This window comes from Emys orbicularis, chromosome 9 (assembly GCF_028017835.1).
Source record: "Emys orbicularis isolate rEmyOrb1 chromosome 9, rEmyOrb1.hap1, whole genome shotgun sequence".
Classification (NCBI taxonomy): Eukaryota; Metazoa; Chordata; order Testudines; family Emydidae; genus Emys; species Emys orbicularis.
This window is the reverse complement of record NC_088691.1, coordinates 88,003,709-88,017,158: the sequence shown is the minus strand read 5'-3', so window position 1 is coordinate 88,017,158 and position 13,450 is coordinate 88,003,709. Positions and strand designations below refer to the sequence as shown.

Genomic DNA, 13,450 nt, shown 5'->3' with positions numbered 1-13,450 from the left:
GTGGCTACACTTGTAGTTTTACCATGCTAGCTTGATGAGAACTAGCACAGGTATGTCTGTCTGAGCTGGAAATCACACCTCAAGCTCCAGTGTAGACATATCCTTAGAGGGAACATTATTACATCAGTGATAACATCCTCAAGAGCTTCCAGAGCAATTAATTCTCACTTAGAACTAAATCTATTGCAAATATATCAAACTAATTCTGAAAAATTCAGAACAAAAAGAATGTGGTTTACAGATGCTGATTCTGAGCTGATACCCAGCTTAAAAGAGACGCTATCCCACTGACGTTGGAGCTGTGGCTTAAACAAAATGAAGATAGCTAAACATTCTCCTTTGAGTGATTGGTTGTGCTCGTGTACATTCCACTGTAGGTGTATGTGCACCCAATGCACTTGAGTACAAGACTTCTGCCAGCAGTACCACTAGTCAGTATGTGTGCCCCTGCTCTTCTCGTGCATGGGCCTGAGGGCATAAAAGGGACATGGCTGCCACCTCCCTCTCTGTTCCTTCATACCATCTGTGGTGAGAGCTGGAGAGTTTCCTGTCGCTCTTGAGCCTCAGTTAGCCATCTGTGAAAGAGATTTTCTGATTTGTACATACTTATAGTTCACTTCGTATAGTTACAGTTTAGTTAGTTAGCTGATGGTTTAAATCCAGGGGATTTTTGCATGGCAAAAAAAGCCAAAACATCTGTGTTCCACATGCATGGCTGTTATTGAGAGTTTCAAATGTTGCCTAATTTGTTTAGGAGAGGGACAAATGGGGAACAAATGTCCTATCTGTACCTCTTTCCCCACGAGGATGAAGAAACAAAGGAATTCCTGTCTTAAAGTTAGTCTTCCTGAAAAGGCAACATGTCCCTCTTAAGAGCCCGACCCTGACCATGAGAGAGCAGAGCATTCCTCCACAAGGAGTGCCTCTCTGGGTGCCATGGCTCCAAAGCCTGTTTTGGAAGAGAAATGTAGATTCCTAGATCTAAGATCTAAGAAAGTTTAACAGATTAACCAAGAAAACGAAGAACAGAATGGTTCCCCTATCATCTGTTATCCCTTCCTTGAAGGTGGAGGATTAGTACGTTGCCCTCCAGCTGCAGGATACATACTTACTTTCTGTGGCTAGGATGTATTGCCACATGAATCTTTAATTCATGGTAGGCAATATGCACTACCAGCCTAACACATGCCCTGAGGGTGTTTACCAAATGTATGGCAGTATTGGCAGGTCATCTTCAACATTTAGGCATTCAGATATTTCCTTATTTGGATGACTGGCAGTGAGGAAAGAGTTTGCTCTCAGGATGTCCAAGCCATGTTGGTATGCAGCAGGAAGGGCACAACCAGAGCCACTTATCAATGAAATGGAAAAGGTTCCCAATCTGGACTGGGTCTCACCGGTTGTCATCAAGTAATCCAGATATTACACATATATTAGATTACCTGCTATATTTTAAATCTTATGGTTTTCCCATCAGTTTTCTAAGGGTGCATTTAGCCTCCATCTCTGTGATACATCCACTGGTAGATGGGATTTTCTGTCTTTTCGCATCTCTCGATGCCTCAGTTCTTAAAAGTCCTAATTCACATGTGCCCTCCTGTCTCTGATCCTCTAGATGAATTTAGTTTTGTCCTGTTTGATGGTTCCCCATTTTTTATCTTTTAGCAACAACATCCTTATAATTGTTGCTATCAATGAAAACAGCATTTCTGGTAGCCGTCAGGTACCATCTGCCGAAAGGGAGTCTGTGCTTCAGGCACTGTTAGCAAAGCCCCCTTTTAAGACATTTCACAAAAACAACGTTTCTTTTTGGCCACACCTTGTTTATGTCTGAAGTTCCACCTCAATCAGATCATTCATCTTCCGGTGTTTTTTTCCAAAGGCTCACTCTGGTAAAGCCAAAGAGAGGCTTCATACTTTGTACATTCTTTTAGATTATCTCCTATACACTTTGTAGGAGTACAGGGCAGCTGGTTAGAGAACTGTATATATCTCATTGGATTTCTGACTGCATCAAACTCTGCTATTATCTAGCAAAGATTGCTCCCCCTCCGAGGATAATGGCCCATTCCACAAAGGTTTATTCCACTTCCTCAGTCTTCTTGAATAACATACCAATAGTGCAGTGTTTCCCAAACTTGGGACACCGCTTGTGTAGGGAAAGCCCCTGGCGGGCCGGGCCGGTTTGTTTACCTGCCGCGTCCGCAAGTCTGGCCGATCGTGGCTCCCACTGGCCGCGGTTCGCTGCTGCAGGCCAATGGGAGCTGCTGGAAGTGATGCGGGCCAAGGGACGTACTGGCCGCCGCTTCCAGCAGCTCCCATTGGCCTGGAGCAGCGAACCGCGGCCAGTGGGAGCCGCGATCGGCCAGACTTGCGGACGCGGCAGGTAAACAAACCGGCCCGGCCCGCCAGGGGCTTTCCCTACACAAGCGGCATCCCAAGTTTGGGAACCACTGCAATAGTGGATATATGCAAGACAGCAACTTGTTCTCTAGTATATACCTCTTCCGGTCACTGGCCTATCACTCAAGCTTTCTGAGACGGTGCCAGTATTGGCAAGTCATTGCTGCAATCTCTCTTCAAGTGATCCAGAGTCCCACCATCTGTAAGGCAGCTGCTAGTGAGTCACCTGCAGTGGAATGTTTTTGTGAACAATCAAAATGGTTACTTACCTATACAGTAACTATCCTTCTTCCCGTTGTGTTGTGCACATATATGTTCCACGACCCTTCCCCGCTACTTAGTGTATTAGCTGGACAGTGGTATGAAGGAATGGAGAGGGAGGCAGTGGTCAAGCTCCTTTAAAGTCCTTGGCTCCCTGCATGAGGAAGGCAGGGGTGCATGTTCCACAAGTGGTACTGCTGGGATACATCTTTGATTTGAATGAATGCGGCGTGCATACACCTTGAGCAGAATGCGTATATTCACAACGGTATTTAACATTTTTATCAATGACCTGGAAGAAAACATAAAATCGTCACTGACAAAGTTTGCAGATGCCACAAAAATTGGGGGATTGTTAAATATTGAAGAGGACAGGTTTCTGACTCAGAGTGATCTGGTAAACTGAGCTTAAGCAAATGGACATTTTAATATGGATAAATGTAAATGTATATATCTAGGACCAAAGAACAAAGTCCATATTTACATGATAGGCGATTCTATCCTGGGAAGCAGTGACTCTGAAAAAGATTTGGGGGTCATGGTGAAAAATCAGCTGAATAGGACTTCCCAGTGTGAAGCTCTGGCTACAAGAGCTAATGCATTCCTGGGATGCATAAAGAAGAGGCTCTTGCCTAGGATTAAAGAGGTTATTTTATTTCTATATTTGTACCGGTACGACTGCTGCTGGAACACTGTGTCCAGTTCTGGTGCCCACAATTCAAGAAGGATTTTGGTAAATTGGAGAAGGTTCAGAGAAGAGCCACATGAATGATTTAAACGAATAGAGAACATACCGTATAGTGATAGACTCAAAGAGCTCAATCTGTTTAGCTTAACAAAGAGAAGGCTAGGGGGTGACTTTATTACAATCTGTACGTATCTACATGAGGAACAAATAGGTAATAATGGGCTGTTCAATCTAGAAGAGAAAGGTATAACACAATTAGTTGCTTACAGCTGAAGCTAGACAAATTCAGACTGGGAAGTAAGGCATACATTTTTGACAGTGAAGGTAAGTTAGCCATTGGGACAACTTACCAAGGGCTGTGGTGGATTCTCCATCACTGACAATTTTTAAACCAAGATTGCATGATTCTCTAAAACATATGCTCTAGGCATTATTTTGGGCAAGTTCTATGGCCTGTATTATACAGGAGGTCAGACTAGATCAAGGGTTGGCAACCTTTCAGAAGTGGTGTGCCGAGTCTTCATTTATTCACTCTAATTTAAGGTTCCGCGTGCCGGTAATACATTTTAACGTTTTTAGAAGGTCTCTTTCTATAAGTCTATAATATATAACTAAACTATTGTTGTATGTAAAGTAAATAAGGTTTTTAAAATGTTTAAGAAGCTTCATTTGAAATTAAATTAAAATGCAGCACCCCCCGGACTGGTGGCCAGGACCCAGGCAGTGTGAGTGCCACTGAAAATCAGCTTGCGTGCCTCCTTTGGCACGCATGCCATAGGTTGCCTACCCCTGGACTAGATTATCGCAATGTTTTTTTCTGGCTTTGGAATCTTCTGAATCTATGAAAACTTTTTCTCCTGAGTAGCAGCACAAATTACGCAAGAGACCCAAAATTTTCACAATTTGATTTTGGTTTGAAAGTTCAGGTGCTTATCCAAGCCAACAAAACTGTCTTCAGCCTTGACAAATCATTCAAACTTCAATCATCAGACTCTCTAACATCTCCTTTGCTTCCCCGTGTGTCATCATTACTAAGCATATAATATACTGGGTTTAAAAACATCACTAAAATTGAAATTAATATATAGATTAATTAGAGTTTCCTTCAGTTCTAAGAAACTTCTTAATATGTATTTAGTGTTCATTTTATCTAAATTCCAGAGTGTATTCAATAATACCCAACTTCCTTACAGTCTGACACAGATAGTCTTCCAGCAGATAAAACAGTCACCCTGCACTTCATTAATAAAAGCAATTACACGGCTAATACACCAAATATTCTCTGTAACTTTCAAAATTCTCAGCCACTATTATTTGTGTATCTTTCCAGCTCTTTACTTATGAAAGTTGGGTAATTCTTCTCTTTCAGTTGGGATTCTCAGGTACCTGGCTTCACCTTTAGTGACATGTTCATTCAGATTTCTACCCGTCTGCCATCACAGTATGTCTACGGATTTGGTGAAACTGAACACACTACATTTCGGCGTGATATGAACTGGAACACCTGGGGAATGTTTACGAAAGACCAGTCCCCTGGTGTAAGTAGAGATGAAGTTTGAATTAGATTCTTTCCTAAACAACAACTATTTTCTTGGTGCACATTACTTTGATTTTTTTCCAGGGTGACTATAGTATATTTGGTTTTAAAACAATGCAGGCAGTAACACTGGTGTATGATATGCCCTGTTCACAGATATCATTATCATTACAACAAACCAAAACTAAGTTTAGTAACAGTTAAGGTCCTATCAGATAACTTGGGGTTTGGAAAAAACTTCTCTTAAAACAGGTTATTACATTTGCACTTTTCTCTGAAGTATCTAATATTTACCACATCTGGAGATGGGATAGCAGGCTATATGGGCCACTGATCTTATCTGTTATGTCAATTCCTATGTTTCTATGGTGTATGTTGGTTTCTACAAGAACTGAGCAGACCTGGAGAACTATTTTTGGCCATACTTTTTGCCAGTTTTCTCTCATCCTTCCCACGTTCTGGAAATTTAACTTTTATTAACTTTTCAAGGTTTGATTATTTTGTTGAAGGCCACTTTGTGAAATCCACTTCTAGCCTGAAATATTGTGGTTGTAATATTTCATATAGACATGTCTTGGCAGCCGTTTTATCCACTTTGCAAATTTGGCTTGTGTAGAGAGGACAGGGAGAGGGAGAGCAACCCATAGACAATCACTCTCACACACACATAGTTAAAATAATATATTGGCCAGGTTTCCTGCGATGCTGGATGCTCAGAGCTCTCGTTGACTTTAATGGGAATTACGGGAGAGTGCCCAGCAATTCTGAAAGCACACACCAATCCCGCAGGTGAGGTTGGGGCAGAAATGGTGAGGAACATAAGCACAATGGTTCCACCTCCAAGAGTGAGACGGGTTAGTGCCATGTCATGCAATCCCAACATCCCCCCACTACACAGGTCACCCTGAGGCACCAAGATGTCAGCAGCAAGAAGCAGGGAGCAAGGAAAATGCAACTGTCAGATCTCCCTGTGAGCAGGGCAGGCATTAGCTCAGATGGAACCAGCCTCATATCACTTTCAGGCTGCTCCTATAAATGTGACTAAATGCTGGAGGACTTGGACATAATCCTGGGTGATCTTTTCTGGGTTAAGGGGGTACAAAAAATGTCCACTCTTCCCAGTTCATAGGGAGTGACTGAGAAGATGTAGAAGTATGCCCGGGTAGGGCTTCTGCCTGCAAACAGAAAGAGAAGGAAGTGGGTCTATCTGGGGCCTCAGATATAAATAGTAATTTCTATATATACACATATGTAAAACGACTAAGACTGATCATTGACTCATGTGTTTTTATGAAAAGTGGTTCAGTGATGAGAACTGTATGTTAATGTTACGCACATCACATTACAGTGGGAGTCATCACAACAAATATTCCAGCAAGCCACAGTATAGAGAAATTTTTGTGAAGGAATTCTGTGAAACTACAGAGATGAAAGTTCAGTGGATTAGCAAACTACATGACTTGACCCTTTAAAATGAGTGCTCCGTAATCATTGGTTTTCTAGTTGTAAACTGCTGAGCTGTCATTATTAAAAATGTGTGATAGGAAAATACATGGGTGGATCATGTTATAGACTGTTACATGTTTCTCTCCTTTATATGCTGCTTCATCAGTCTAGTCATTATATACCTTGCTGTCTTCTATCTACATAGCTGTACTCTCCTGACCTTTACAATTACACCTTTAGAACTTTTTGTATAAAACAAAAATGTCAAAAGGCCATTTGAATGTATCAGTACAATACAACAAAAGTGCCTAAAAGATGAAAATTGTGGGAAAGTTATTTTATGATAACTTTATGGATTTATCAGTAGTCATTTAGGAATATTAGACCATTTACTTGCCAGTAGAATGTTCACAAATATGTGCACCTCCAAAGTGAAACCATAACTTCTTTTTCTGTTTTTGCAGTACAAATTGAATTCCTATGGTTTCCATCCCTTTTACATGGGCCTGGAAAATGATGGAAATGCTCATGGAGTCCTCTTGCTTAACAGTAATGCAATGGGTAAAAACAAATACTTTCAGAAACAGTTTCCTCTATTGTGCACTTTCTCATAAAAATGGTTTATTGAACTACTTGATTCCTGAATGTATGCTCTGCGTTTTCAGATGTCACATTCCAGCCAACTCCTGCTCTGACGTATCGCACTATTGGCGGAATTCTGGATTTTTACATGGTGTTGGGCCCAACGCCGGAGTTGGTTGTTCAGGAATACACTGCAGTAGGATTGATTATGTTAAAAGTTATACAATTAATTGTATTTTTGTCCTATTTTCCATATTACCATGATTAAATAATGTTTTCTTCCCCTCTATTTTATTGTTGTTAGCTGATTGGACGACCGGTCATGCCACCATACTGGGCTTTGGGATTCCAGTTATGCCGTTATGGATACAAAAATGACACCGAAGTCTCTGACCTGTACGAGGAAATGAAGGCAGCTAGGATACCTTATGTATGTTGTTTGCAGTTATAATTAGTGATGTTATTTGAATTCTCTAATCACAGATTTGTTCTCTAAGGAAAAAGAAATGAGAAATAATTATAGAACCAAAACCACATACTGTACTGAAACAGTATTCTTTGTATGCTTTAAGCCCTTTTATGCCCTGTTCACAGATGATATTATCATTACACCAAACAAAAACTAAATTTAGTCCTATCAGGACCAACTCTTACTACTCAACCTGGAAAGAATGAAAGAAGTTAAGGGAAAAGTCTGTATCATTCCTTGTCACCTTCACATCACCTACAGTGTTGTCAATAGGGTTGATAAGATTGTCCAACATACCATAAGGCATTCGCTTCCATCTCCTACAGATTCTGAAGAGCAACACATTCTCTAACTTTATCCATATTGTGCCCTCATGCAGAACCTTAATAGTAGCCTCATATTCCCTGTATCCAGGCATCTGGCTGTCACAGAGTACATTCATTTGGAAAATTATTCTTCCTTAACATTGCTAAGATCACTGTTAAGGTTTTGTGTAAGAGCAGAAGTTGGATGAAGTCCACAGTAGGTCATATCCTGGTATGGGCCACCATTTGTAATGATACCCTTTTTCAAGTAGTCTGCAAGGATGGAACCCACGTCTCCTGATCTAAAAGTATGAGCCTCTACTTTTTGAATTAAAGGACCAAGCACATTATCTTAGAGAAAGTAGCAAACTCATAAACCTCTATATGTGGTCACTAGCGGATGCATCTTTTTTAAAAAACACATTGTGTGTTCTTAACTCAATTTACACTCTGTTGGTGGCCAGTGGTTTACTTCCACCTAATGTGTGGAAACTACAAACTGCCCTTTCTTCACTATGAGTTTATCTAATATTAGTTAACTTGAATTAGATAATCCGAGTTAAGAACACATCATATTCTCCAAGAGCAGACAAGGCCTACAGTCAGATAAATAGCTACTGATGTTAGCACTTCTTCTGGGCAGGGAAGTTTATCCCAGATGTCAGAGGGCTACAGCAGTTCATCTCCATTTATGTATAGCCCCCACTCGTAACAACAACCCTGGTCAGTTTATTTACAGGATTGAATTCTTGATCTCAGGAACTAACAGCATAAACTACTGCTTAAGTTAAAGGACCATAAAATTTTTCCACTATGTCTAGAATGACAATTCTGACGCTACTGTTGCACCATACCATTCTGTTTTCATGGCATTCTCCCTGCATGATATAAAGCTCCAATTTATATATCTCTTTACTTAACTTTATTAGCTGCTGTATAAGAACATTGTAAAAATATGTACATAGAAAATGGTGCTTCCTTCAAATCTTAAATTGTGCCTCTATATAAATATTTTGAGCCAACTTTTTCCTGGTGCAAATCCACTAAATTTATAATATGGATGAATATATAGCACATACTGATGAATCTAGCCCAATGTCTTTGCTTTAAAATACAGTATTTTGCCTTTTTACTTTTGTTAAAACCAGCATTCTCTTACTTTGACTGTTGTGTTTTAAATATTAGTTAGGCAAACTAATTCAGAAAAAAATAAGAACCCCAGATGATACCATTTGAAGCTAATCCAGTCTGAATCAGACTTTCTAAAGTTAATTACACCTTTGACTCCTAAAATAATTTCTAACCTTTTTTGTGTCTTGTTTTCACTTATTGCAGGATGTACAGTATACAGACATTGATTACATGGACCGGAAGTTAGACTTTACTCTCAGCCCAAACTTTTCTGGACTTCCTGCTCTGATTAATCGAATAAAAGAAGAAGGAATGAGATTCATCGCTATTCTGGTCAGTAGTTTGGTACTTTTTTCTTCACTTAGTATACTTATAGATAGTGAAATACCATAATTCACTTATTGAATTAAATAATGTACAGTTAAAATAACTGTAAAACTGGATTCTCTCTGTATTTTAGGACCCACCTATTTCGGGCAATGAGACAAATGCTTATCCAGCTTTCACAAGAGGTGTGCAGGATGATGTCTTCATCAAATGGCCTAACAGCACTGAGATTGTCTGGGCAAAGGTACTGTTGTGAGAACTACAGTTTAAAAATGAGGAGTGGATTTCAAAGGCAAAAATGACTGTTCTGAATAAATTGTGTTTTTTTTTTAATTGAGGACTTTCTTATGTGGATTCCTCAGGCTTTGCCTGCCAGCCCTCTTGTTTAGTGTGTCTGTGAGGTAATAGTGAGATGGTTTAGACTGTAGTGCTATCACTATAACAATGATATTCAGCTGTATCTCTTTTCTTAGGGGAGGGGTGCACATGTGCATAGAAGGAATTTATTTTGTACAGTGCTAAATGTACGTACACTGCAAAACATGTAATATTTTCTTTGCAGTTGTGAGTGCACTGTGACCTGCAAAGAGTACATTTTAAAAGCTGTAGTAGGTCTCAGAAACGACATAAAAATCAATTCAGTGTAGCTTAATTTCTTTTCTTCCCTCCTTTCTCTTTAGGTTTGGCCAGATTATCCTAATGTAGTAGTTAATGAGTCTGTAGATTTAGAAACACAGATCAAGGTATGTATGCTTAACTTTTCCACCAATATTCCCTTCAGTCCCCTCTCTCTCACAGTTTCTTCACCTCAGCCTACTCTACTTTCTTTCCTTCCTCTCCTTCCCCCCTCCCCCCCGATGAATACTGTGAATTCTGGTCGCCTCAAGGTATCAGTGTACGATAGATTTATTTAGTGGCATTGTATATGTATAGTTGGGATTCTTTCTTCCAATGTGCATTACTTTCCAAACTTGAATTTCATCTGCCATTTTGTTCTCCAGTCACCCAGTTTTGTGAGATCCTTTTATAACTCCTCGGTCTCCTTTGGACTTAACTATCTTGAATAATTCTATATTGTATGCAAACTTTGCCATTTCACTGTTCATCACCTTTTACAGTTCATTAATGAATTTGTTGAACAGCATAGGTCCCAGTACAGACTCTTGTGGTCTCTGCTGTTCACCTCTTTCCATTGTGAAAACTGACTTTATTCCAACCCTTTGTTTCCTATCTTTCAATCAGTTATTGGTCCATGAAAGGACCTTCTCTCTTATCCCATGACTATTTAATTTGCTTAAAAGCCTTTGGTGAGGGACCTTGTCAAAGGGTTTCTGAAAATCCAAGTACACTATATTGACTGGATCACCGTTATCCACATGCTTGTTCAGCCCCTTTAAGAATTCTAATGGAATGGTGAGGCATGGGTTACTTTTACAAAAGACTCTTCCCCCAAAAATTATCTTGATCCAGATTCGTTGCCCCAAAAGAATAGCTTTATTGTGGGTATCTCCCCCACCTCCTCTGCAGTGAAAACTGATGCAAATAGTTCATTTAGCTTCTCTGCAATGGCCTTGTCTTCCTTGACACCTTTGCGATCCAATGGCCCCACTGCCTGAATGGCAGGCTTCCTGCTTCTGATGTACTTAAAAAAATCTTATTGTTAATTGTTACATCTTGAACAAGTTGCTTCTCAAATTATTTCTTGTTTTGCCTTATGATACTCTCCCAATAAATTTGCCAGTTTGTTCTCCTTCCTATTTTCCTCACTTGAATTTGACTTTCAAATGTTAAAGGATGCCTTTTTTGCCTCTAATGGCCTCCCTTACTCGGCTGTTTAGCCACGGTGGCATTCTTTTGGTGCTCTTACTGTCTCTTTTTGATTTGGACTATACATTGAGTCTGATGCTCTATTTACCTGAGACTATTTACTTTAGTCTGAGACATGTTTACTTGAACAGTTAACAAAGAATACGTATTTTAGGATTGAGTTTCATACCACTGTAGGTACATATTAACAATAGATTTCTGTAGTTTAATTACAATCTTAGCCAGTGGTTTAATTTGTTTAGGTTGTTAAATCAGTTGAATACCTTGATATCCAATACCTGTGTCTCTTTTCATATATTGTATTTTACTATTTTAGCTGTACAGAGCTTATGCAGCTTTCCCAGATTTCTTCCGCAATTCTACAGCACAGTGGTGGCAAAGAGAAATAGTAGAATTCCACACTAATCCAGCTAATCCAGAGAAGAGTATAAAATTTGATGGCCTGTGGACTGTAAGTGCATGCTTTTCTTGTTTTGTTTCTTTGTTTAGTAATACACCTTGTCGGACATTTGTTACTGGTGTCATGAAATTCTTACTATTCTAAGAAGGCTTCAGTAACTTTTATGCTACTAAGTAGTTCATTATTTTTAATACCATGTTGACTGCTTCTTCATCTCAGTGGCTGAGCCCACAATGAGGAAACCTGAGTGTTAGCCTCAGCAAAAACTTCAAACACGATGTATATGTTTAATGCTGTTTGTTTTGGGGACTCTGTGCCTGACGGCCGCATTTCATTATGCTTTCTGTGGGAGTTCAAGGATCGGGTCTGACTTTGTGGTGAGCCAGTATGAACAACTGTGGATGAAATGCAAGTTAGCAGGAAGGGAAATCAGAGCACTAGCAAAGTATCCTAACGCCTGCCCCTGCATGGGTATTTCCCAGTTGTGAAATCTTTGTGAGTCAATTTAGTGCTCAAAACAGTTGGGGTTAAAACAAATTGACTTCAACGAGTTATTGTTTAGTTGGGCACTGTGTAAGCTTCCTCCCATCACTATCAGTACACATCCATCCCTGTGGAAAAGTTAAATTTCAGGTTATGAAATTGCTTAAAATGCAACAATGTAGACCACATAGACAAATCACGTACTATCATTAGATGTGATGAGTGTACAATGTATATCCACATACACCAAATGGGCCGTATCAGTCAGCATTGTTTTGACAAATAATGTTCTCTTAACAACTTCTCCCAAAATCACTGCAAAAGATCACCTTGCTTTTTAAATAATTGTAGCCATCCAATGTAAAATAACTGGGTTAATGTATTATGACCATGAGGGAAAACCTGCTGTTAAGAAAATCTGTGTTCCTGCAGTATGTTTTATGCAAATGGCTGATATATGAAATGTTTGGGTTGAGTTTCAAAGTAGTCTAGGGGATTATGACACACACTAGTTTTATTGGAAGATATGTCTAAATTCCCTAGACTCCTTTGAAAATCTCAACTTCAAGAGATTGCAATATGCATGGCTTTCATTTACAGAAAATGTTACTCTGTATCCATTTCCTAAAGAAATATGTCAACACAGAGATTTCTCAGCTTATTAATACAGTACAATAATGATATGCCAATTAGGATAAACACTATCAATATCATGATACTGTACTTTGACAAGCGGTGAAAAAAAATCTATTACTGTTCTATTCTGTGTTTCTGAATCCAGCACAAATGTCTGTCTGTTAGCTCGTATAAAACAAATTAAGGGGTAGCATTTTGGATGGATCGAGTAAAATATGCAAAGTGGAGCCTGTTGAATAGTAAAATGCTTGACTGGTGAAGACAAGCACAGAGTTCAGATTGCAGTGATCTGTGGGGACATTTCAATGGGCATATGGTGCTACTCAGCGTGCATATGGGTAATAGAATTGGAGCTGTGTGAGAAACATGAAACACAAGCAGCTTCTAGGCTTAAAGAGTGCACCCCTCTGCCCTGTGTAGTGATTTCCTCTCTTCCCCATGCTGATTCAGAAATGACACAGATGTACTCCATAGGGAGCTATACAGCCACGTCCATAGCTTCTCAGCCAGGAGCCTGAGAAGTAGGGGCCTTTAGTGTATGGAAATAAATTGCAAGTTTGGGGGAGCACCCTAATTAATTCAGTCAGAGCTCAGGGAGGCCAACAGCTAGTGGGGAAACAAAATAACATTCGTAACAGCACAGCATTTGTCAGCAGAAGAGTTCTGATGAATTTTCCATTTGTATTCAATTTGTGTGTATATTTGCTCCCTTGTTTATAAGTAGATGGCATATTTCCCCCTTAGAATTCAAACCGACACAGTTAGGAAACTTTAGTTCATTGAATATCTGAGTAGACATTGGTTCAGGACAAAGTTACTGAATATTTGTGTTCTTTTCTTTAAAAAAAATAAAAAATTAGGACATGAATGAACCAGCAAGCTTTATTAATGGAGCAGTTGATGGCTGCCGAGAACCACTTCTAAACAACCCACCTTATATGCCACGTAAGGAATC

The 13,450-nt window shown here is 39.5% G+C and overlaps 1 protein-coding gene across 1 annotated transcript in view; it reads left to right on the top strand.

Annotated features, from left to right (window-relative positions):
- The window catches only part of SI (sucrase-isomaltase), a 152,910-nt gene that overhangs the window by 122,826 nt on the left and 16,634 nt on the right, over positions 1 to 13,450 (top strand). The window contains exons 50-58 of the mRNA XM_065410672.1: positions 4,722 to 4,890; positions 6,800 to 6,896; positions 7,001 to 7,113; positions 7,222 to 7,347; positions 9,027 to 9,155; positions 9,283 to 9,393; positions 9,830 to 9,892; positions 11,293 to 11,427; positions 13,356 to 13,440. Of these exons, the coding sequence (XP_065266744.1) occupies positions 4,722 to 4,890; positions 6,800 to 6,896; positions 7,001 to 7,113; positions 7,222 to 7,347; positions 9,027 to 9,155; positions 9,283 to 9,393; positions 9,830 to 9,892; positions 11,293 to 11,427; positions 13,356 to 13,440 (1,028 nt within the window). The remainder of the gene's footprint in view (positions 1 to 4,721; positions 4,891 to 6,799; positions 6,897 to 7,000; positions 7,114 to 7,221; positions 7,348 to 9,026; positions 9,156 to 9,282; positions 9,394 to 9,829; positions 9,893 to 11,292; positions 11,428 to 13,355; positions 13,441 to 13,450) is intronic.